The sequence below is a fragment of the Dryobates pubescens genome, chromosome 21 (assembly GCF_014839835.1).
Source record: "Dryobates pubescens isolate bDryPub1 chromosome 21, bDryPub1.pri, whole genome shotgun sequence".
NCBI lineage: Eukaryota > Metazoa > Chordata > Aves > Piciformes > Picidae > Dryobates > Dryobates pubescens.
Window position 1 is genome coordinate 15059400 of NC_071632.1, and position 23424 is coordinate 15082823.

Genomic DNA, 23424 nt, shown 5'->3' on the forward strand with positions numbered 1-23424 from the left:
GCAAGAAGAGTTACTTAATGGGCATGTTGATTTTTAGAAGCATAGGGAGACAGTAATTAAAATTCCATGAAAATGTTAATTGTGTTGTGCTAAATTGGAATCTTCTTTGATATTCAAAAGATGGCTAGCATGGTAAAAGTGGTTCTCCCGTTGCCACAGACCCGCTGATATTGTTGCTAACTAGTGAGACAGTGCTTAGTGAAATCATGAGATTTCAACAGAGGACTGATTAATAAACTACAGTGCTCTTGATATAACAAAATCAGACTTCAGACTTACACCTACTGCAGGCTCAAGGAGTGAGATTCAGCCAACTGCAGATATCTGCAGGGTTAAAGATCTACTGTAGTCACCTGGAGGTTTCCATTAAGAGTCTCTGTAGAGCTCTAGGGGCATGTAGGGTGAGATGAATCTGATACCTTTTATCCCATATGGAGAGTTGCCCTCTACAAGCACCTGTTTCTCTTTGTCGACCAAGTAGGGAGCCCAGAGTGGGTCAGCACAGGTAAAGTGATGTGTATTTCAGTGAAGTCACTTCAGGAAGGTGTTTGGGTAGAAGTATTCAAACCTCTCTGTGGAAGTTTCTGGCTTGGTGTGGTTGTGCCCATGATGTGCTGTGAATACTGTGTCCTTATGTCTTGGATGTGAGCAGGGACTTTTGTCCATCTCTAGGTTTGCAGTTGCAGAAGGTATCTGCTCAGTGCTTTTTCTCTTTCAGAGGTTTTTGATCTTTTTGATCTTCTGAGATGTCACCATGGTGACCATCTAACTGAACTCAAGCGAAAAACTGGGATAGCAAAATCTTACATTTAAGCTGTTGAATCAAGCACACTAATTTTAACCCAAGTGCAAGTGAGCAGTTGCTGGCACTACCAGTTCAACTAGAGCATTTTTTGGAAGCACCTTGGCAGAGGGGAGACAATGATGGGCAGCTGAAAACACAAAAGTAGTCTTCTAGACACTGAGCAGTTTGTAGGTTGTATGTGTAATTATCACTTTGTGTAAATGGAGTTGCAGAGTTTTTAATTCTTAAGAGCTATATTGTCCATGTTCCTTTTCCCATGTCAGCAGAGCTAAAGTCTGAGAAAACAGATTTCTATGGAATACCACCATGTCCACACTGTGAGTTGTACTACTTGGACAATGTTGGCATTTTTAAAATGCAGATTTTTAGATGTAATGAGCCTTTTAAGTCATTAAAAAAACATTTTCTTTTGGATCTATTGTGCCAGTTTGAACTCTGATCTATCTGAGGAGCTGTAGGTTGCTGCCTACCCAGCTCTGCCAGCAGAAGGTGTCATATGAGCTTTTCCTCATCTGCTCGAGGGTAAGCAAGATGTTGGCTCATACTCGCCTTCATCAGCAGATTGAGCTAACCTGACTGTGCCTTACATGGATTAGGGACATCTTGCCCATGACACTTCTGGCCTGAAATCAGTTGAGGGGCAGCCCTATTTTCAGTCGGTGCAGCTGTTAGCAAAATACCTGTTCACAGTCTGAGATGGATATGTGTTTTGAGGAGTTGTTGGTTCCAGAGAAACTGTTTCCCACACATTCTTGATGAGGAATATTTCATTTCAGAACAAAATCCACATTTTGCAAAGCTATCTCATTTTTCTTAATGCTTGGACCAGTATTGAAAGGTGTAAATGTGTCTGGGCTTGCCCATGTGAGCAGTTATGCGTGTGTGAATAGTTGGGACTATTAGTATGCATGAGGTTATTCCATATCATCCATGCAATTCTGCTGCTGAATAGCATTCTCCAGAAGGTAAACTTACACCTTTCATCTGTTTTTCTTCTCATCTTGCTATTCATTATTTCTTACTCTCACAAACTTAGAATAAGGAAAATGTATTATCCTTTAACTACTTGAATGTGTAAATTTAGAGTGAAGTTATTTATGATGGCTATCTCCTGCAGCCTTTACTTGGGGGTTGAGAAAATCTTCCACAGTTTTTAATGTGTATGAGGAACTTCAGCTTTTTTTTATTGTTGCCCATCTTAGCATTTTCTTACTGTCTTGCCATATTTCTTGTGACTGAGATCTACCATATCTCACCATGATTGAAACTCAAGAACTCAGGGTAATAATCAAATAGTGAAAAAGAGTTTGTAGGTACATCATGCTTATTATTACATGTGTATAATAATATACTAAGATTTGATACTACAACATAATGTGAAACAACTGGGGTGGAAAAAAATACCTAGTAGTGGGGTTTTATGATGCTTTGTTTGTGGCAAGCTTGTAGGAGAGATACTTTGTTAATTACCATGTATATATTATTTTTTCTTTTTTTCTAGTGGCATATTTATATTCCTTTGATTCCACTCTCTTCTCAGTCCAGTTGTGGTCAGTAGTTTAGACTCAAAAGTTAACTAAGGCCACCTGTTTTTCAAAATGAGGTTTGAAGTCTAAAAGGGGATGCTACCATCTCAAACTACTCTTGTCTTCATTTGATGCAATAAAATTTAGGGATATAATTTGTATGATTGCTTGCTTGCTTTGGTTGTGTACTATGCTTTGTTTATAAAACTCATGTTGTTGTACTCAGCTATCAGTTGGAGGTTAATATTTGGTTTAGCCTGTGTTTCAATGAGAACCTAAAAATATCCCACCTTCCTCTCACTCAGTGAACTAATTGACTACTTAACACAGAAATGCCTATGCCTGCATGTGCTTTGCTTTTCAGAATTTTGGTTTTGTTGCTTGCTTTTTTCTTTTTCTTTTTCTTTTTTTTTTCTTCCCTTCTTTATGTTGCCAAGTTTTATACATCTATTTTCTCACCTACCATATCCTAGGGGGCTTGGAGTACCAATAATACAGTCAGCCCACCTTCCTGGTCCCCAGACATTTCAGAAGGTCGGGACATTTTTAAATCCAGACAGCTTCCTGGCAGTGCCATTTGGAGCATCAAAGTGGTAAATAATTTGAATTTATTTTCATGTATCCATTGCTATCTTTCTGCTATAGAGACTAGTGATGAAATCCTGTATCTCAACAACTGAATTAATCTTCCATTCTACATTCTATTGCTGTTTAAGGCCTTTAAAAATTACTGAAACTCTGGAGCTTTCAGGTTAAAAATTATGTGCTTACCAGAGTTCACAGTATGATGACATTGCCCTCGTTTTCAAATGGCAAAGAATTACCAATTTTTTTATGTGTGTTGAGTGCTTCACTTTTTGTGGTTGGCTTTATGTAGCTGTCAAAATAAATTACCTGAGAAGGAAAATATCCTTAATACTGTCAGTAAGGTAAGCCAGGCACGCAAAGGAGCAGAGATCTGAAGGGTGGGTTGCATTTGTTACTGTGGAGAAATCTTGCAGAGTGGATTCAAAGTGACATTGTTTTTAGCTTGGGGGGGGAATAAATAACAAGTTTCCTACCTGATTAGATGGACCAAAGCTTGTATCCACAGTGACATTTACCATTAAAAACACCTGGAGAAACTAAATGGAATTATTACTTTTAAATAAAAGCAAAAAAGCTAAATGGTTAAATTCTGAGAAATAGCTGTAGCTTCCAAATTACTTATTTTCATCTCACTTTAACACTCATGCTAATTTTATTTTAATTTGACATTAGCTTAGCTTTGGCTGCTTCAAGCATTAATTTTCAGCTTAATATTCAGCATTAACATTGATAGAAGTATGTGCTTATTCCTGTTACTAGTTGTGTGAAAATAACAATACTGATACCTGGTCTGAAACAGACAAAGTAAGAAACATGCCAAAGATTTTACATGTGAAAAAAATCAGCTTGTATGTCCTGTGTGTGCATATTTATTAACTCCTTATCTATGTAAAGACATTTTTTGCTTCACTTTGGTACATATAAATACTTCAGCCCTCAGTAGCAGCCTTTCTTACACTTCCTAAAATATCATTGTGTTACATTACCTCATTGTGTAAGAGTAAGTGAATTTAATTTCTCTTTCTATTAATAGTTGGACATTAATAAAATTTTAACATTGGGATGTTTGGATTCTCCCTTTAATTATGACCATAAACTTCATCTTCTTTAAAACAGGAGTTGTCAAATCTGAAAGACACTGTTGGTAATATTGAGCCCACTCTGTTGCTTTCCATCCAGGGAACTCCTGCATCCATCAGCTCGTATCTGTTGGCAACACCATCCCCAAAGAGCTTTGTGGTTCTGTTAACATTGTTTTACTGAGTAAATGTTTCACCTTAGTACTAGAAGGAGTTTCCAGCAAATGTTAGGACACAGGCATTGTATTTAAATACTCTGTGGATGGAGTCAGGCTGCATTAGAAGAGAAGATTATTCACAAATGGAATATGCAATGAATAATCTCATAGTTTATCTCAAAGGAGGAAAGGTGCTTATTTGAGTATAGACCATAATTATTGTCAGCTAGACAGATTAGAGCCCTCAAAATACGTTGTAAAGAGGTCTGGTATACCAGCCAGAACTTGGAGACATGGAGAAATATATTCTTTTTCTCTCTGGGTGTGATTAGGGAGGATTAGGGATCCTCTTTGTGAAATAAATAAAGGGGGGAAAAATATAATAAAAAAATCAAAGTAAACCATAGCATTAATATTGGATAATTACTTTTAAAAATATGCTTGCTTTTCCACAGTTAATTGTAGTTGAACATACTGTGAATACTCCAGAGCACAAAACACTGCAACTGTGTGCCTGCATCTAAAATAAGGAAGGGTGAAAAGAAGCTGGTTTTAAAAAGTGTATATTTTGTGAGAAAAACATCATTTTATGGATAATGTTGATCTGAGTATAATTGATATAGTTAATATAAAAAGGACTCTCTGTATTTGCTGAATTAAGAGGGTTTCATATACCCCTTTCCTGCTTCATTTTGGGAGCAGGATTGAGCTCTAATAGATTCCAGTTCTTGCTTGGTTCTTCATACCATAAGAAAAGCATCTGTAATTGCAAGTAGTCAAGTGTCCAGATTCTATTCAGAAGTCCCATGTCTCTCTGAGCTGACTGTTTTTAATTGAAACAAAAATGAATCCTAGAACAAAGGCTGTTTATTTTGGATACTTTGCAGCTGTGGGGGAAAAAAAAATAAAAATAGTCCAGAGTCCCAGTTATTCCTGAGCAGAAAATAAACATTTCTGGTTTTGGCTGCTTTCTCACTGGTGATAGAGGTGATCATATTATGTCAAGTAAGTAGTTTAAAGTGTTTCACTATGATTTATGTATTGACTTAATGACTATGGCTTAGTGTGCTCATAATCACTTGAAATCATAGGGTGGTTTTTTACTTCTATTTTTCCCTAGATGCATTGAACATCTGAATCCCATGTAACTAAAGAACTTCAGGTTGCACTTAATTGTTACCTTACATTGAATAGGGCCGTGGATCAGGATTCCCAGGGAAGCGGAGGCCACGTGGTGCAGGTCTTTCAGGAAGAGGTGGAAGAGGTAGATCAAAACTGAAAAATGGAGTTGGGACTGTAGTCATTCCAGGGGTAAGAACATTTATTTTTAAGTTATACTATAGTCTCACAATATAACTCAGTTTTACTCAACTATACCTCTTGTATTAATATACTGTATAAAGTGAATGAGCACTAAAAAGCAGAGGTGTTTGTTAAATCTGGCTATTAGTATTTGTCATGAAGAACCAAAGCGCTGTAGCTTAATGGATCTGGAGCAGTTTTATGCTACTTGTGCCACTTAAAGGCGTGTTTGTTGGAAATCTTAGAATACTCCTTCCATTTCCTTGGGTGAAGAACATGCTGGATAAGGGCAGCACTCACTGGAACCACAGAAAAGGAGAGCGCAAGGTTTGTGCATAAGAATATAACAGCGGCCCTAGCAGATCAGACCAGAGATTCTTCTACCCATGGAAGCAAAACTAAGCGCTGGGGCAAAAGTGAAGAAACAAAAAAGGCCTACAGAAGGAGACACTTCAAAGTTTGACTTGGAGACTTGCTGAATGGGTGGTGGTATCTTTGTCTTGGGCAGCCTGCATTGGAATTGTCTTTTGTGAATATGTCTATTCACTTTTAAAAACTTCTGGAAATCATATTTTGACCTTTTTTAGTTCTGTAACTCATCAGCCAGGTGTTCTAAATTGCTGGTTTGATTGCCTGCTCCTTAGTGCTCTTATAAAAGAGGAAATTGTGTTTTATTGATATTTTCCATACCACTCAGTTTCTATATATCTTCATAATCTCTTCTCTTTTTCCTTCCACTCTTTTTTTGCTAGTCTGAAGACTCTCAGTATTTTGAGTTGTTCTTTATAAGGACACTATACCATATTTTTATCATCCTTACCAGGCTGTCTTGTACCAGATAAATGTTTGAAATGGCAGTATTTTCAGCCCCTTTGCACTAACATGATTTTTACTCAGCATGGGATCATGACCTGTGAACAGCTACGGAAATCGGGAAATACCTGGGTACATCTTGGGAATGGGGAAGAAGGTGGCTGCGGGTTAACTCAAGCTGTATCACGGCTGACATTAAGCAAGCATCCAAATAGCAGTGCTTCAGTCCTTCAAATGTTGGGTTTTTTCTGTGTTCAAGCATTCTAAGAGTGTTGTGGAACCTATGGAAATACATGCAAGGATAAAACCTCTCCCTGAACATACCAAGAGGTGTTTTGGGTGTTTTTTGGTTAATTAGGTAGTTACAGCTGCAGTGCTTTCAACCACGCAGTAATTAAAACACATTAACAGTATATCTCCTTTTTAGCTGTATCTCAGTAAATGCTGATTTTCAGCAACAGTGCATCAGAAGGATTCCTGTAGCTGTTGTAACAATATTTACATTTATCTCCAGAGTAATGTTTGGATTTGTCAAATATTGAAATTATTATTTAAACAAAACTGCCTCTGTAAGACTTAAACCATGTTTGAAATAATACACAGTTATAAAATTAGAACAGCTGGCTAAACAAAGTTATAATTCTTTAGCATGCATTTGTTCTTTTATAGAGAGCTCTTCTACTGGTTCAGAGGGTAAAGAGGGCTGTGAATTTAAATTCTTGGATAGCAAATTCTACACAGCAAGACTTGCATGAAAGTCAGGACACAGCTGAAGTCTTTTTTTCTTATTTTTCTTTCTGAGAAGCTCTGTGTACATGTATAAGCTGAATTAATAAGGCACAGGTCAGATTAACAATGTCTTGATCAAAAGGAGAGAGACTGTCTGCAGTAAGAGCTTATGGATTGAGGTAAAAACAAGTTCAATGCAAGTTTTTATGGGCAAGATAGATAAACCTCATAAAGAAACTGCTTATGGAGAGTCTCTTGACTCCTGTAACTTTAGAACTCTTACTTATTCCTCTAACACACCTGGAACATTATCTAAACCACATTGTAGGCTAAATAGGACAAATGAAAATTTTGCAATTACTCTTTAATTAATACTCAAAAGCATGTCACTGCAAGTATTTTTTCAGTAAGAACATCAATGTTTATATGTGGGGAGCAGAGCAGACTGGTCACACTATGACACTTTCTGCTTACTGATTTTAGACTACTCTTTCCTTCCATTTCCATTTTAAAGTGCAATGAAGCAATGTGTGAAGGTGAACAAAGGGAAGAAGAGAATGTCTGTAAAACTGAGTAGTAATGGTGCTTGTACTTATGTGCAAATGTGAATTAATGTAGTAATTTATGATGAAGATAGCTTTTTATGAAAGTTCATAGTATATGAATAAGCATTTGCAAAGTTAGTGTTTTGTGGCACTATTAAAAATGAATGTATTTAGAGAACAAGTTTCATCTTGTCTCATGTCTTAGAAAATGTGATGAGCTTGCTGTTTATGTTTTATGGTTTTTATTAATAGGTCACAACTATGGATATTTCATCTAACAAAGATGAGGAAGAGAACTCGATGCATAATACAGTTGTCCTCTTCTCCAACAGTGACAAGTTCACTCTCCATCAGGTGAGGATAATAGTTACTGCATTTGCATTTTCTTTCTCTGCTTTTAATTAGGGGAAAAAAGTAAATTAATGGCCTTGTAAGGAGCTAAGTTATATAGGAAGCTAGTTGGGTTTTACAGTTACGCATCTTCAGAGCTAAGTGTTTGGCATGTATTGAAAATCTGCTGCTCTTGTCATTTCAGGATATGTGTGTAGTTTGTGGAAGTTTTGGCCAAGGTGCTGAGGGCAGGTTGCTTGCCTGTTCTCAATGTGGTCAGTGTTACCATCCATACTGTGTCAGTATTAAGGTGAGTGCTTGTGTTGCATAAAAAAAGTACTTGATTACGCTGTTTTGATATTGTACTTTAACAGCACTATGCTGCATTTGGGTTTGTGGTAATTAGGGGAGTCATTAACTTGTTAGATATTCATCAGCTAATGTGACCATTATTTGCATGTGCCTTGTGAAAGACTTTAATTAAATGTCATTTTATAGTATACATTGCCTCGAGAGAAATTAACCTTTTTGTAAATTTGCAACCATAAATAGCTCTGATTATCCAGCAGTTGGTTAAAATAACAGTTTGAGATATAAGCTTAAAGCCTAAATAAAAGCAGAATTAAAAACTAAGAAAAAAATGCTCTGCATCTTCATTTACTAGGGGCATAAGGTTTAGCTGATTCAATTTATCTGTTGGCTGTCAGAATTGACAGCAGTTGGAGTGGTTAATTAATACATTTTACATTCATTAGTTTAGGAGAAAATGTGTGAAAATTAAATTTGAATGGTATGAGATGACTTAGTAAGTATATAATAAGCTATTTAATAGAACATATACACTGTACATTCTTTATTATGTAAGTGCATCTGTGTAGAAGTGGGATTTTTTTTCAACATGTCATCAAATTCTATTTTCAATGTACCTTTCAAAATGCTGTGTGTGTTGTTCCATGCAACTCTAATTTGGCTTTGTGTTTATATACTGGTCTTACATCATATATTAACTGCAATACGTTAGTTGTTGGCTTCAGATGACTCAAAACCTCAGCACAGGTTAGGAAAGATAGAGGGTTTGTAGTGACCTGAATCCTGGCCTTAGTGCATAACTGAAAAAAAGCATCTGTGTCCTTCATCCCTACAGGACCAGCTCATCCTGCAAGGAGCAAACTGTCCTCCATGTAGATCCAGTGCAGTATATATTCTTGGATGTGATAGTTTGCCCAAAGGAATTATGTTCTGGATTAGTATCAGATGTCAGTAATTACAGTTTCTTTCTGTGTAATCCATTCCCAATTTTGAGGCTTCAGAAAAGTCTAATTGCTAAGCAGCCACTTGTGATGTGGATAGTGTGCACAGAAGAGCATCCTGTGCTCCACTAGCCAGACCTTAATTTATACAAGGATCACACTTCATTGAGCAGTTTTCAAATAATTTTCACCTTGCCATTTGCAGATTACTAAAGTGGTGCTTAGCAAAGGTTGGAGGTGCCTGGAGTGCACAGTGTGTGAAGCCTGTGGGAAAGCAACAGATCCAGGAAGGCTGCTTCTGTGTGATGACTGCGACATCAGCTACCACACCTACTGCTTGGATCCCCCCCTGCAGACAGTTCCAAAGGGAGGCTGGAAGTGCAAATGGTGTGTTTGGTTCTGGGATCAGAGATACTGACTGCTGGCCTCTCTTGTTTCTTTCTGACACTTTGAATTTGCAGTGTCAGTTGAACTGTAATAAACTTTTAATTGTATTTAAGTTAGGTGTATTAAACTAGACAAAATACTTCTGAATGGCTTCATTGAGTTAATAGTTTAACAGGGAAACTGTTATCTCCTTTTAATAATGTTTCTTCATGCCAAAACCCGTGTAAGTAGAGGTGGGCACACATTTTCTTTTGAAACTCTTGGCTAAAAAACATTCAATTTGCATTCATTGGAATATTCATTCCAACATTCAGTTGGAAAAACCTAATGAGTGCTTCACCAAATTGTTCTCAAAATAAACCCCTCTGAAAAACGTTTGCTTTACTCAGGTGAAATAGTAACAGAATAGATCTCTTATGTGGTTAAGTCTCCATATCGCTAAGTGAATGGTAACTGGAAGCATGAACTTCTTTGACCTGTTGACTCCTTTGACCATGTGCCTGTTTTTGTAGATTGAAGGGAGTTCTTAGGGACTTCCTCTAAAAAGCATAAAAATGTTGGCAATGTTCAAAATCTACATAATGCCATTTTCATTCAATTAAAATATCGTCAGCCTGAAATGAGTTCCACACAGGCCTTTCGTGATATAAAACTTCATTACTCACCTGGTTCTAGGTAGGAGAGGTTTAAAGCCACAAAATAATCTTCCTGTGAACTGAAAGTAATAGGTCATTTTGTCCCTTCTGCAGGTGTGTTTGGTGCAGGCACTGTGGAGCAACTTCTCCAGGTTTAAGATGTGAATGGCAAAATAATTACACGCAGTGTGCTCCCTGCGCAAGTTTGTCTACCTGCCCGATCTGCTATCGCACTTACAGGGACGAAGAGCTAATCATTCAGTGTAGACAATGTGATCGGTAAGGACTGCTAAGATTTTACAAGCTTTTCCAGTTTAAGGCTTCTTTTAATTGATTTTTCCCCCTAATGTAAAAGCATAAAGATGAAGGGAATGGTCTTGTGGCAAAGAGCACTGGTTTGAGTCTCAGAAGTCTCTTATTAGTTGATTCTTAGTTGTACCATGGACTTAACTATACGACTCTGAGCAAGTTAATTAATCACTCTATGCCTCATTTTCCCCCTCTGAGGAAAAAAAAAAGTCTAATTTACCTTCAAGTGTGTTGTTGTGAGGCTAAACCTAGATTACGTTGTATCAAGTAAGTAGTTTAGATGATTGCAGTATAGGAGGAAAACTATAATACTAAAATATATTTGCTTCCATAACATTGTTTTATAGAGTAGCTCCTCCCTCTGAAGGGAAATAGGTAATCTGATACTGCATATACAGTGCTTACCATACACAGCCATAGGGGAATGCTGTGTATGGAGAACCTGATTCATCATTTCTCCCTAAAAGAATTTAAATAACTATTTCACATTTACTTGGACCATATACTGATATTTGGGTCTCCTAAAACACCACATATTTCCTTTAAATTGTATTTTTTCCCCCACTTAATTTCTAGATGGATGCATGCAATCTGTCAGAACTTAAACACAGAGGAGGAAGTGGAAAACATAGCTGATATGGGTTTTGACTGTACCATTTGTAGGCCATACATACCACCAACAAACGGTAAGGAGACAATTGAAACCAATGGCAGGATTGCACACTGCAATAAATAGGCTTGGGAATGTGTTATGTTTTTTTTTCTCTGGTGGAAATTTGGCTCCTGGTAAGATTTTTTCATGTTTATTTTAAAGGGCCTTCTGGAAGTGCCCTTGTCCCTTTCGCATCCTCTAGTGACTGGCTGCAAGGCCAAAGAAAACCTATCAGAAAAGCTAGATTTGTTGAAGATAGTTTGGGTAAATGACTAAAAACATTTGGTATTGAAAGGTTTCAAAAACATGTCACTTTGTCAAGTGGAAGGAAGAAAGCCCATTTCTCTGAAGATACTAGCTACAGAAGAATCTGAAAATCAATTCTAAGCAGAAAAACCTCCTATATTTTGAGGCTGAAGCAGCAGTAGCTGTAACATCAGTCTCCTCAAGCATTTCTTTCCTCCTCCCTTACATTTATTGTTGCTCTGTCAGCTTTCCCAGTGTATTAAGACTGGTGCTTCCCTTTGTAGCTGCAGTCTTTAAAAGAATTCACATGCTTTGCTGCTTGGAAGTTGCCATTTTCTTGTTAGTGAAAATGTATGGTTCTTTCTCATGAACTTTGCCAACTTCCTTGTTAGTCTGTATTGCAGTTCTGTAGCTGAGGTACTTCAGGAGCTGAGGTTGCTGCAGTTTTTAAGCAGAGCTGCAGCATGGGTTCTGTGGGATGGTGCTGGCTCATGTTCTTGGGAGTGCCCTATGACATGACAAGTGTTGTATCTCAGGTCTGTTTTATCTGCATGTCAGCTCAGGGGGGTATCTGCTTCAGTTTGAGGCCTATACCTGTTTTGAGCACATGAATGTGTTCACATTAACCCTTTATTGGGGCAGCAAGATGGTATGGTAAGAGAAAGGTATAAAAGCTAAACAAATATTTCAAGAAACACTCGTATCCACCAAGATGATGTCAGTAAGATCAGCTTTCCTGATGAAAATGAAAGATACCATGACAAGAGGTCTGCCAAGAAAAGTTCAACAGAGCATCTGATGTCCCTTTACACTGGAGTGTCCTCATGAGAGCGTGGCAGTAATTATAACTTACTGACGTGAGCTTGGAGGTTTATGTGCTCCCTTGTCAGCCACACATGGTTGTGGAACACTTCCAAGTATTCCACTTTTATCACTGTTAGAAGAATGACTTATGCTTGTGTATTTCTGCAAGTCACTTCATTTTTGAAGGGTTTTCACAAATTACAAAAAAATCACAACAAAAAGGTTTTGTAAGTGGGTAAAAAACCCAAGAAACTTGGCAGATACCACACAGATTTTTGTTTATTTTGATAATAAGTTTGGGGCAATTAAAACTAAAAGGTACAAGTAAGAAATACTCTTGTCTTCCTTCCTCTTTTGAGCTGGCAGAACTACTTTTAGAGATAATTAATGACCATAATGTGTGAGATGGAACAACAAGATGGTATCAGAGATGTTTCACTGCCAGGCATAAGCTGGGCCCTCAGTCAGTCCTTCATGCACACCTTCATGAAGTTGTGTTGCTTATGTTTTCCTTTGAGGAATGGGAAGCAGTCCTGCAGGAGTCATTAGGAATTTCCCAAGGTTTCTTTGCAGGTTTTTTCACCTTTTTTATCTTCTTTTTTTTTTCTTCTTCTTTTTTTTTTTTAAATAAGACAAGTTTCCCCACTTACTCTTTCATGTTTTGACTCAGTATATATAATAACCCTTTAACACATGTACATTTGCACAGTTGCATGTCTGAGTATGTCATTTGATGCATGTTCATCTAAATACTTGCATGTACTTTCATATGAAGTGTTTTGGTCTCATTAATTCTTCTAAAACTGCTTTGAAAATTTCCTGTAATGTTTTGTTTCAAGGTGAGAACAATTAGCATTTGACAAACGTAGGGAAGCAAATATTAGTTAACAGTAGAAAGCTTCTTAAAATGTACCTTTCTGTGCATTTCTTAGTGGGATGGTTCTTGGTCTTTCCATTTGATGTTCCATAGAGTATATTTATGTGTTACTATACTATTAGAAGCTTTTAAACTGCCTTGTTTATAGAGAAGAGTCTCTCAAACCAGTAAGTTAGCAGTGCATTCAGGTTTACTGTTGGCGAAGAGTAAGTACTTTTAGCATGTTCATATTAAGGAAGAGGTTCAAGTTTTCTCACTCCAGAAAATGGAAAATTTTTAATTCATAATTGCTCTTCCCTATCTCACCTTAAGAATAGCAGATGCATAGCTGGTAATCTTACACAGTCATCTTCTTCAGAACACAGAAATAAGGGATAAATAGTTTTTTCCTTCTTGACCATAATACAATACACATAAATACCAAAAGCCAGGGAGTGGTTAGATTTATTCTGAAGTAGCATATCATAAACCTTCTTTACTAGATTCTTCAGAAATAATCATCTCTGATCAGTGTTCCATGAGGCTCCTTTTAGTATGGTCTCAAGTTATAACATGTGTCCTCCAGCCTATTGCTGTGCCTTGTAGAAACTTTTTTTCTAATTTAGATTGAATATTCACATGATTTGGTACTAGCAGCTGCTCTGGGTAGCAGAATCTTTTCCTCTGCACTCTAATTCCCCTACATCCAGGAAGGGTGTGTGCATTCTTGTCTACATTCACTCCTAGACAAGCCATTCTCTACCATCTACATGGCATTCTGCCTTTCTGTTGTTTTTCATTTGTGTGTCATATGCCCCATCTACAAATTTCATCCTTTCGTCACTTACTCCCACCCTCTCTCTAACCACACACTCCGGCATCCTCCTCCCTTGGTGCTATTTTTCTTTCTCTGCAGGAGGCAAAGGGTTTGGCTCTGCCTGATTTTCTTTAGCTAGTTACAATAGATCTGCTAACAGTTGGGTAGCCACCTGTGCATGTGTTCCTCCTCTGGCTCAAGGAAGCATACCCAGAAATGCAGTAAGGGGTTCCTATCACTTATGAATTCAGAGATGCTCAATACTGCCAGTGGTATACTTATATGGCTGGGAGCCTCTGTTGTACAATTTTCATGATATGAAATTTTTCTCCATTCTGAATTGTAATTCTGTGTACTTTACCAATACAGGATACAAAAGCAACACTGAATCTAATCATATTGTAGTCTGTGCAATTACTTGTTTTCAACTGAACTTACTAAATGCTGTACAATATGTTTAAACCCTTTTGCAAATAAACATCATGATTTTGGTTAAACTTCAGCAAGGTGCTTTAGAAAGCACTTTTTTTGTTCAGGTTTTAACTCTTTTGCCTTGAACAGCCTTCCTCTAACAGTACAGTGTTTCTCTGTTATCTATTTTATTGATTTTGATCCTTAATCTTCACTCTAATTAGCTCCATTTCTGGAAGTCTGTTTGATACTGTCTTCAAACACTGTTTGTGCAGCTTTTGTGGTTTTGCCTCTGAAGGCCTCACCTCTGTTACTATCAACCTGTTTTATTTGACTGTTTCAACTCTGTTCAGTCTCCAGAGCTAAAAGTGTTCACAATCTGACCCAAACCAGAAGCTGGGTCCCTGTTGTTTGAATTTTAACTGAGGATTTCAAATTCCCATTCACAGGTGTCTTTCTGAATTTTTTGTTTACCTTAGATTCCAATTCAATAGTTGTTATCTCTGCCTTTAAACATCTTGTCAATTACAAGCAATTAAATGAACAGACGTTGTCTTGTTCCACTTTGAGTATTTCTTACAATCTGCCTTTTTTCTGTTCAGTGCTTTTGAGTTTCTTCCATCCTGCAGCTTGTCCATGGTTTTTTTTTTGTTTCTGTTTAACTCAGTGACTTTCAAAATCTCATCTAAAATTTGTTTTCTTCTTCGCCTTTTCCTTCCACTCTTGTGTATCAGTTTTTCAGTCATTCTCATGAGCTGCTTTCATTTACTGACTACCTGGAACATCATTTTCTTTGTAGGTTATGTCCTAATCTTTAGCTACACCTTACATTAAACTTTTGAAGGTCAATAGTTTTTGAAGACAAACTTTAACTTAGGGTTTTGTGTGTGTGTTGGGGATTGTTTTTTATATGCTTAGAAAAGTTCCTCTAGCATTTATATTCATTTCCTTATTTAGCAAAGAATTTTTGTCTTACTTGGAAGATTTTGTGCTTTTCTTAGTCTTGCCCCTGACCCCCATATTGTGTCTGAGATGGTCAGGAGCAGCACGGTGCAGTGCTCTGACATGTCAGAGAAGCACTGAACCTCCCACAGGTGCTTTACCTCAGTGGTCTCATCTTGTGTGGCAGATGCAAACTACATATTCCAGATGTTTGTCTTGAATTCATCATGGATAAGATTTCTAGGCAAAAAAAGAAAAAAGGGTGGATGAACTTGCCCATATGGTAATGCTAACTGTGGCAAACTAACAGGTTTTCTGATTCTAGTTCTCAGTGTTTGTGAGATAGAAGCTTCTAATTTTCACTTTACTTACTCTGTCTACATAATCTCTGTAAAGTCACTACTAATATTGGAAGTCTAGTCTGCACATCACAGGTCAGTGAAGCATGATTACAGTTACTGTAATTAAGGCAGATGGGAAGAGCATTTCTCTCCCCAACAGTAGCCTAGTGTTGTAGGACATTTTGATCATTATTTGTTCAGTCACACTGTTCCAGTGCTTCCCTGAAGCACACAAGCTGTAGTTTTTTAATTGAGTTTCTGCTGTTCCATTTTATGGATATTCTTATCTTCAAAAAGAATTACCCTATCTAACTTCAACAGGTTGTGTATCATCTGTTCTCATATATGCTGTATAAGAGACCTGACAGCATAGACACAACCAGAGTCTTGTGTGTGAAGCTGTCAAAGTGACCCTGTCCCTCCTTGGGGGAATACAATAGTGGTCATTACCCTCCCATTTCTTGTGCTTAGGTCAGCAAAACCCAGACCTCATGGCTAGTGAGGAGGTTATCTTCCAACCCAGTAGATCCAGTGTATTCATTTACCTTTGGTCCAGTAGAAGATCATTTACCATCAAGTTCAGTGCCTTTCCAATGCCATTCTTGGCTCTAAGAAGTTGGAGAAATTCAGCTTGCATCAGGCTTGTTTTGTAGTCACACCTTCTGTGACTCAGAAAAGCACTTTTATTTTAAAGGTGCTAGCGAATGTCACCAAGAGTATAAATTAGGGAGTTTAATGAAACTGTTTGAAGGGAAATTAATTGATAGTTTCAGTTTAAATCAAGTCACCATTTTTAAAAGTTGAAATTATTTTCCTTATATTTTTCAGTGCCTTCTTTGGACTGTTGTGATTCATCAGTTGGAGCTCAGATTATTTCAAAATCAAAAGACCTAGGTAAAGAATGTAAATGCTTAATCTTTGATCATGTAGCGTATTTTAAGGGTATATTTTTACATGAGACAAAAATTCCTTTTTCTACAAATTTATAACACCCAGCATTAACTATCCTTCAGTTATCACAGCATGCCTGTTTTGGTTTTTTTAATTCCATTCTCTTTCTTCCTTCTCTTTTGCCTGCCATACCTGCACTGTAATAATTACTTTAAATTATGCTTTGATCCTGCAGACTTAGTTGCTTGCCTTAATATTAGCAGTGATAACACAGTGGGACTGAGTCAAACATGGTCACAGATGTTTACAGGCTCGACCTGCAGGAGGACAAAACTTTTCTGTATTTGTCTGGTTTGTAATCTTGACAAGCCTATTCACAAGTCACTTTTTATAATGGTAGTACTTAACAGCTTCCATCATGTTAGGGTGGCTTCCCTCACATCAGAATGTTTTTTCCATTTGGTACTGCACAAATGTGGTTCTGAGATAGGATTCTCCCCTGAAATCTTCAATGTGGAAAAGAGTATGCATTTTTTTATAAAGCAAACATTGGTTTTTAGTTCAACATAAGGAAACAGTCATCTGGGAAGAAATCTCAACCAGCTGTGTTTTGAGGTGTGAAATGTTACATAAGAAAATATATCTGGTTAAAGGGAACTAATGTGCTGATGGGTTTGTGTTTTCAAAAGCTGTATTATCAAATCAGTATTTCATTGGCTCCAGTGAGGAGAAGCATCATTACAGCCTCTTCATAATTTGCTCATTTCCTGGAAGTTCACAGGCCTTCACTTGCAGGGCCTCAGCACAGCTCACAGCATCTTTCTGTGTGGTGAATTAAGGAATGTTGGAATTCGTTGCTAGACTCAATTGCCATGTAAGAGCTTGAGGAGGAAACAGTCTTGTAGGTTTTGGGAAACATGAGTTGTACCCACAATTTTCAGTTCAGTCTTGAGCAGCTCACTTGATACAAGTTGGGTTTTGTCTGCCTATAATAACTTACTGGAGTTACCAAGAGTTCTGGGAGGCTTAAGGTCATTAGTAAGATGAAGGTACAGTGCTGGAGGCTGGATGAGGGCCTTGGCTGATAAGCAACAGGGACTCGATGCAAGACTTGTAAGACTTGCACAGCAATCTGGGAATGCTGGGGTACAGAAGTACCCTGTAAGACACCAGTATCCATAGTCAAATCTTCCTTTATAATGAGCCCTTGATGGGTTCAAGGTTTGAGTCCTGGATTGTTGTTGAATTTGACATCTAAATTATAAAGCTGTGACTGTAATGTTTAAGAGAGTATCAGATATCTGTTTTATTTATACCGATGTCCTCACTCGAATCAGCTCCATACATGTGGATTATTAACTCTTAAGAGTGCTGTTCCTAAAAATCTAAGCCTTGTCAATTAAAGAGTTTTATATTACTGTTATGATTCATTTAACTTTTATAGACCCACCGAAGACATACACCCAGGATGGAGTCTGCTTGACAGAATCCGGCATGTCTCAGTTACAGAGCCTAACTGTTACTGTACCAAGAAGAAAACGGACGAAACCAAAGCTTAAACTGAAGATTATAAATCAGAACAGTGTGGCTGTGCTACAGACACCCCCAGATGCCCAGTCAGAACACTCAAGAGATGGGGAGATGGATGACAGTAGAGGTAGCAGTCTACTTTTGGCATGTCTTGTGTCTTGGACCATGACAGTACACGTGTGTACTGGAAATATCCCTGGGAATTTTTGTTATACTGATACTTATATATTCTGCACAGAACACCTCATGGAGATTACTTGAACAATTGCCATGGCTCATAGTTGTCCATTTCAGGGATTTCCTGTTCATGGGTCATCCATCCTGTAGGAAACTCACCTTTGTAAGGCTAACAACATTGCAAATGCGAATTGCCGGCTTGTCTAATCCTTGGGTTGCGTGTGGGAAATACTGCATGCTCCCTGAGTTCTCAAATTTAGAGTAAATGCTGTGTGAAGGTTGGCTCAGCAAAGCCATGTTTAGATCACTGTAAAGCTGGTATTTGAAACAAAGGCAAAGTCAAGTAAAAAGTGTTTTACTGAGAGTGTTTACTTTTATTGAAAGAAATAGGGTGGGCTGACCTGAGAGTCAAAATCATTGTGTTTTCATAGACAAAATCGACATTTTGTTTGTCCTTGTCTCCAATGGAGAACTTAAGACAGAGTTTGAGTTTGGAAGTGAATTCTAGGTGTTGCTGTAGTTCAAGTATATGGTGCTGTATGTAGAGTCCTACTAAATGGTTTCAGATTCCAGGCTATAATACACAGAGATGGAAAGATTTAACAGTGTTTTTCTGGCCTCCAATGCTGATGAGATAGGAAGGGGTCTGAGCAAACACTTGTCTACCCAAACACATCTCTCTATATGGAGATGACATTGCAGTTAATGGTGGAAGCCCTTGGAAAAGCTTTTTCCACCATAAGTCTAGACTTGGAGCAAAGATTCACATGTCCCAGGGCCACCAGTACTCATCTGCTTCCTTCACAGCTGAGCAAGAGCAGAGAGAGGAAATTGAGGGTGGGAAAAGAGAGTAGGAAAAGCATGTAGGAGCAGCCAGCCCCCACGCTTCAACACTAGAAACACAGCCAGCATGGTGCAATACCATTCTCCTGTCCTCTTTGCCATGGTCTGGCTGTACATCCTGACAAGTGTATCGGTAGAATAGGTGTTAATCCATGGTCTGGGCAAAGGCTTACTTAAATGGCGGGTGTGAAGATCATTACATTAGTCATGCAGGTGTCTGTTATGTGAGGAACAGAGGCACCCCACCTCACCACAATCTAAAGTGTTTTCTGTTTATGCAACATTGCCTCGTTGTTAATCAGATTAAATGTCACATGAAGCTTTTTTTAGTAACAGAGAGTGTACTTGAGATAACTGGGTAGTTTAACCATCAGTGCAGTTTCAGTGTTAACTTGTTGGTATAAGTGTTGTTCCCTGTGTTTGATTAGCACAATCTTACTTTACCATCTGCTGTGGACTAGAATTGTATGGGGTTTATGATAGCTTCCCTTTTTTTGTTTATAACCTTTAAAAGAGTTAACTAGTTGTTTTTCTTTCATTCAGTGTTCACATAGTTTGGTATATTACCCTAGCATCACAGTGACTCTTAAATTCCATCTCATACTTTTATGTAGTCCATCAGGTGAGTTGTTGAGACCAAAAAAAGCTTTTGATTTTGGTTTGAAGGTATTAAGACAGAATTAACCATTTCTGCTGTTCTTTTTGAATGGTTAATCATCTTCACTTCTACAACTGTGTGCCTGTTTTCTGTGTAACTTTTCTGACTTCTCATCTGCTTGTGGACTTTTAGAGGTATCCCTTTTCAATTAGATGAGGAGATGTATAAATGTAATAACAGACTATGAAGGGGAGAGCCAGAGCTTCCACAGACTTTTCAGTTCAGTTCTGATCACTTCTCATTGCCTTTTTGAGAGTTAGGACACATTCATCCACGTGACAGTAACAGCACAGCATATACATGGCTGTGTTTCTTGAAAGCTCTAAATCTGCACTGTAGAGTGGATCAGTGCCTGTTCTCTGAATATCTGAATTTCTTTTTTGAGTCTCAAGATGAATAAAGCTGTGCCATGGCTTTGATTGGAGCAACAGAGTATAGTAATTCCAGGCCAACAGGAATAAACTTTACTTAAACTGTGAAATTCCAGGTGGAGAAAACTGAGCTTGTGGAAATTTTGTTGACATCTCATCTATAGCCTTTCATCAGGTTCAGCATTTCATCAGGCTTGGCATTTTTTCTGGTGTTCCACATTTAAAGTCCACTTGAAAGCTCAGCTTACTTTGGGAGCTTCAGCTTTAGTAGACTTGATGTGGCTCTTCTGTTACTACTTGTAGCGTTGTGCTTTTTAAGTAAATGGGAAGGACCACTGTGGGGTTTAACATTTGACATACTGCTTTGTGTAGCAGGACACATTAGCACTCAGGGAGGTTTCTCTTCTGCCAGAAGTAGACACATTGCAAAGAGGGCTCCCCCATATTCTTAAGGAGAGGTGGGAATTTGCTCTGGTGATAAAGGAAAACTGCTTTTGCTGAACTACCAGCTTTGTTGGTAGAACTCAGAAAAGACTTCATCAGTGGAAAAGTCTTGTCTGTGACCCAGCCTTTGGAAGAGCAAGGGTTGTAGTTCTACCACAACAGAGATGGTATGAAAGAGTCCAGCTCTGTCTAACAGTATTTCTTCCTCTTAGAACTATGTGGTTTCAGACCATATAAAATTACACACCTAAATCCAAAGCAGAGAACTGGAATTCCAATTTCTTTTCAGAGGAAAGAGTGTATTTAACAATTCAAAAGCTTTACAATAAAATGAAGATAGATGATCATTATTGTTTTGACATTTTGGGAGTCTCAGAAACAGAATTAACTCCATCTCTCTTCAACACCAAAGACTTCTTAATGCCATTGTACTTCACATCTGTTTCTACCCTGCTTGCCCACAGAATATAAACTCTAACTCAAAATTACAGTCTTCATCTTTAAGGCTAAGTAATTCCTTTGGGCTGAATTTTCTATTACATAAGTCAAATTTCTTTTCATAGATAATTCTGCTTTCACTCAGTCACACAGCTTCAAGAACCCTCTAAGCTGAGAGTCATTAAACATTACCTTCCAAGTCCAGGTTGTAGTTTTTCAGTCTTCTCAATGAAAAAAAAAAACAACCACCAGAACCAAAGCTGCACCAAAGAAAGCTTGGGAGGACAGTAAATGAAGTGTATCTTGTATCAGAAAATAAATCCATAGTCCTTAGTGTACAGCTAGAACAGACACATAAAGCTTACAATAGCAGAGGCTTCTGAAATGGATGCCCAAAAAACCCTCAGATTCACATACAGTGACTGTAGCATTTGTTTTCTGGTTTTGTGTAGACATCATCTTGCAGGAGAGGTATGTATAGAATAGAATAGAATTAACCAGGTTGGAAAAGACCTTTGAGATCATCAAGTCCAACCTATCACCCAACACCATCTAATCAACTAAACCATGGCACTAAGTGCCCCATCCAGTCTCTTCCTAAACACCTCCAGTGATGGTGACTCCACCACCTCCCTGGACAGTCCATTCCAAAGGCCAGTCACTCTTTCTGTGAAGAATTTCTTCCTAACATCCAGCCTAAACCTCCCCTGGTGCATCTTGAGACTGTGTCCTCTTGTTCTGGTGCTGGGTGCCTGGGAGAAGAGACCAAGCCCCACCTGGCTACAATCTCCCTTCAGGGAGTTGTAGAGAGCAATAAGGTCTCCTATGAGCCTCCTCATCTCCAGGCTAAGCAACCCTAGCTCCCTCAGCCTCTCCTCATAGGTCTTGTGCTCCAGACCCCTCCCCAGCTTTGTTGCACTTCTTTGGACACCTTCCAGCATCTCAACATCTTTCCTAAACTGAGGGGCCCAGAACTGGACACAGGACACAAGGTGTGGCCTAACCAGTGCTGAGCATAGGGGCAGAATGCCCTCCCTGCTCCTGCTGGCCTGTGACCGTTTGACGCTGTTCCTGATCCAGGCCAGGATGCCATTGGCCTTCTTGGCCACCTGGGCACACTGCTGCCTCATGTTCAGCCTACTATCAACCAGCATCCCCAGGTCCCTTTCTGCCTGGCCGCTCTCCAGCCACTCTTACCCCAGGCTGTATCACTGCATGGGGCTGTTGTGGCCAATGTGTAGAACTCGGCACTTAAATGTGTTAAGCCTCGTACCGTTGGACTCTGCCCATCTGTCCAGCCTGTCAAGTGGATCTTTGTGCATAGATAGGGTGGCTATCCCAAAAATATTTTAAGAGTCTGAGTATCTTTTCACCCTTTTGAAAAGTCTGTCTTTCTCAATCAGTTTCTCAGAAATCAGTCAGATGTACAAATTGTGGGAAAATGTCTTCTTCCCCTTTTCCAGTTAAAGTTACCATTGCCTCTTTTCTGCAGAAGGTGATCTTATGGATTGTGATGGAAAATCAGATTCCAGCCCAGAACGAGAAGCTGTGGATGATGATGCCAAAGTGGCAGAAGGAGCTGATGGGATTAAGAAAAGGAAGCGAAAACCATATAGACCTGGTAGGATACAATGATCTGTATGACTCTGTGTCCCTTCTTTGCTTTTTATACTTTTTTTTTAATGTGCAACTAAAAAAAAAAATCTAATTAGAAAACTGAGGTATTCTCCTGCTAATTGATGATTTTTAGTCCTTTTATCAAAGTATGTTTCCAAAGCTTGCTGCTTCGACATATGCCTGTTCTTGGTATATTGCTTGAAACCTATACCTTGTATTGACTATTAACTTGATAGGAGAGTATATTGTATTTGTATCATTGATGAAGGCCACTTTGTGTGTGTGTATGCAAGTATTTATATATATAGCAATATCTGAACTTCAGAGAATTTTTTGCAGGTATCTTACTTTCAGAAATAAGAAGAGTAATTTACCAAACATTTGCAGATGACTTCTGGCAGTGAATTTTAATGCATTCAGTTACTGGATTAATTCATTTATATTAATTTATTAGTACAGCCAACTCTTAATTACTTTGTGGATTAACTGTGTGTCCTGGGTGCAGAAACACTTGAGCTGTCTGCAGGCAGAAAAAGCAGAGCTACATATGTGACTCCGTAGGAAGTAGCCCTGATTCATTAGGACTAAAACTGAAGCCGTGATTACTATCACAGCACTGCTAAGACACCACCTGGATTTTTGAAGAGCCCTCATATCACACACCTTGGCATGTCTCAGAATCCATGTTAACTTGTTGGGTTTGTGTTTCATTATGCAGCTTCCCACTGCTGTGCATAAGAAGTTGATTGTAGTCTTTGCAGTCATGAATACTCTTGACCAGTCCCACCCATCCTGCTTGCTGTAATTTGGGCCTTTTCCTTAGATTATGAATATAGTAAAGGAGTAGAACAGAGGCCATGAAATGATTGAGGAAGTGAGTGCAAGGAACACTGTGAAAGAATTAAAGGAAGCAGAAGTTACAACATGGTC

The 23424-nt window shown here is 38.4% G+C and overlaps 1 protein-coding gene across 1 annotated transcript in view; it reads left to right on the forward strand.

Annotated features, from left to right (window-relative positions):
- Positions 1-23424, forward strand: part of KMT2C (lysine methyltransferase 2C) — a 184585-nt gene that overhangs the window by 110808 nt on the left and 50353 nt on the right. The window contains exons 14-23 of the mRNA XM_054171155.1: positions 2805-2924; positions 5351-5467; positions 7798-7899; positions 8081-8185; positions 9331-9512; positions 10262-10426; positions 11033-11142; positions 16354-16419; positions 17861-18073; positions 22370-22498. Coding sequence (XP_054027130.1) covers positions 2805-2924; positions 5351-5467; positions 7798-7899; positions 8081-8185; positions 9331-9512; positions 10262-10426; positions 11033-11142; positions 16354-16419; positions 17861-18073; positions 22370-22498 — 1309 coding nt within the window. The remainder of the gene's footprint in view (positions 1-2804; positions 2925-5350; positions 5468-7797; positions 7900-8080; positions 8186-9330; positions 9513-10261; positions 10427-11032; positions 11143-16353; positions 16420-17860; positions 18074-22369; positions 22499-23424) is intronic.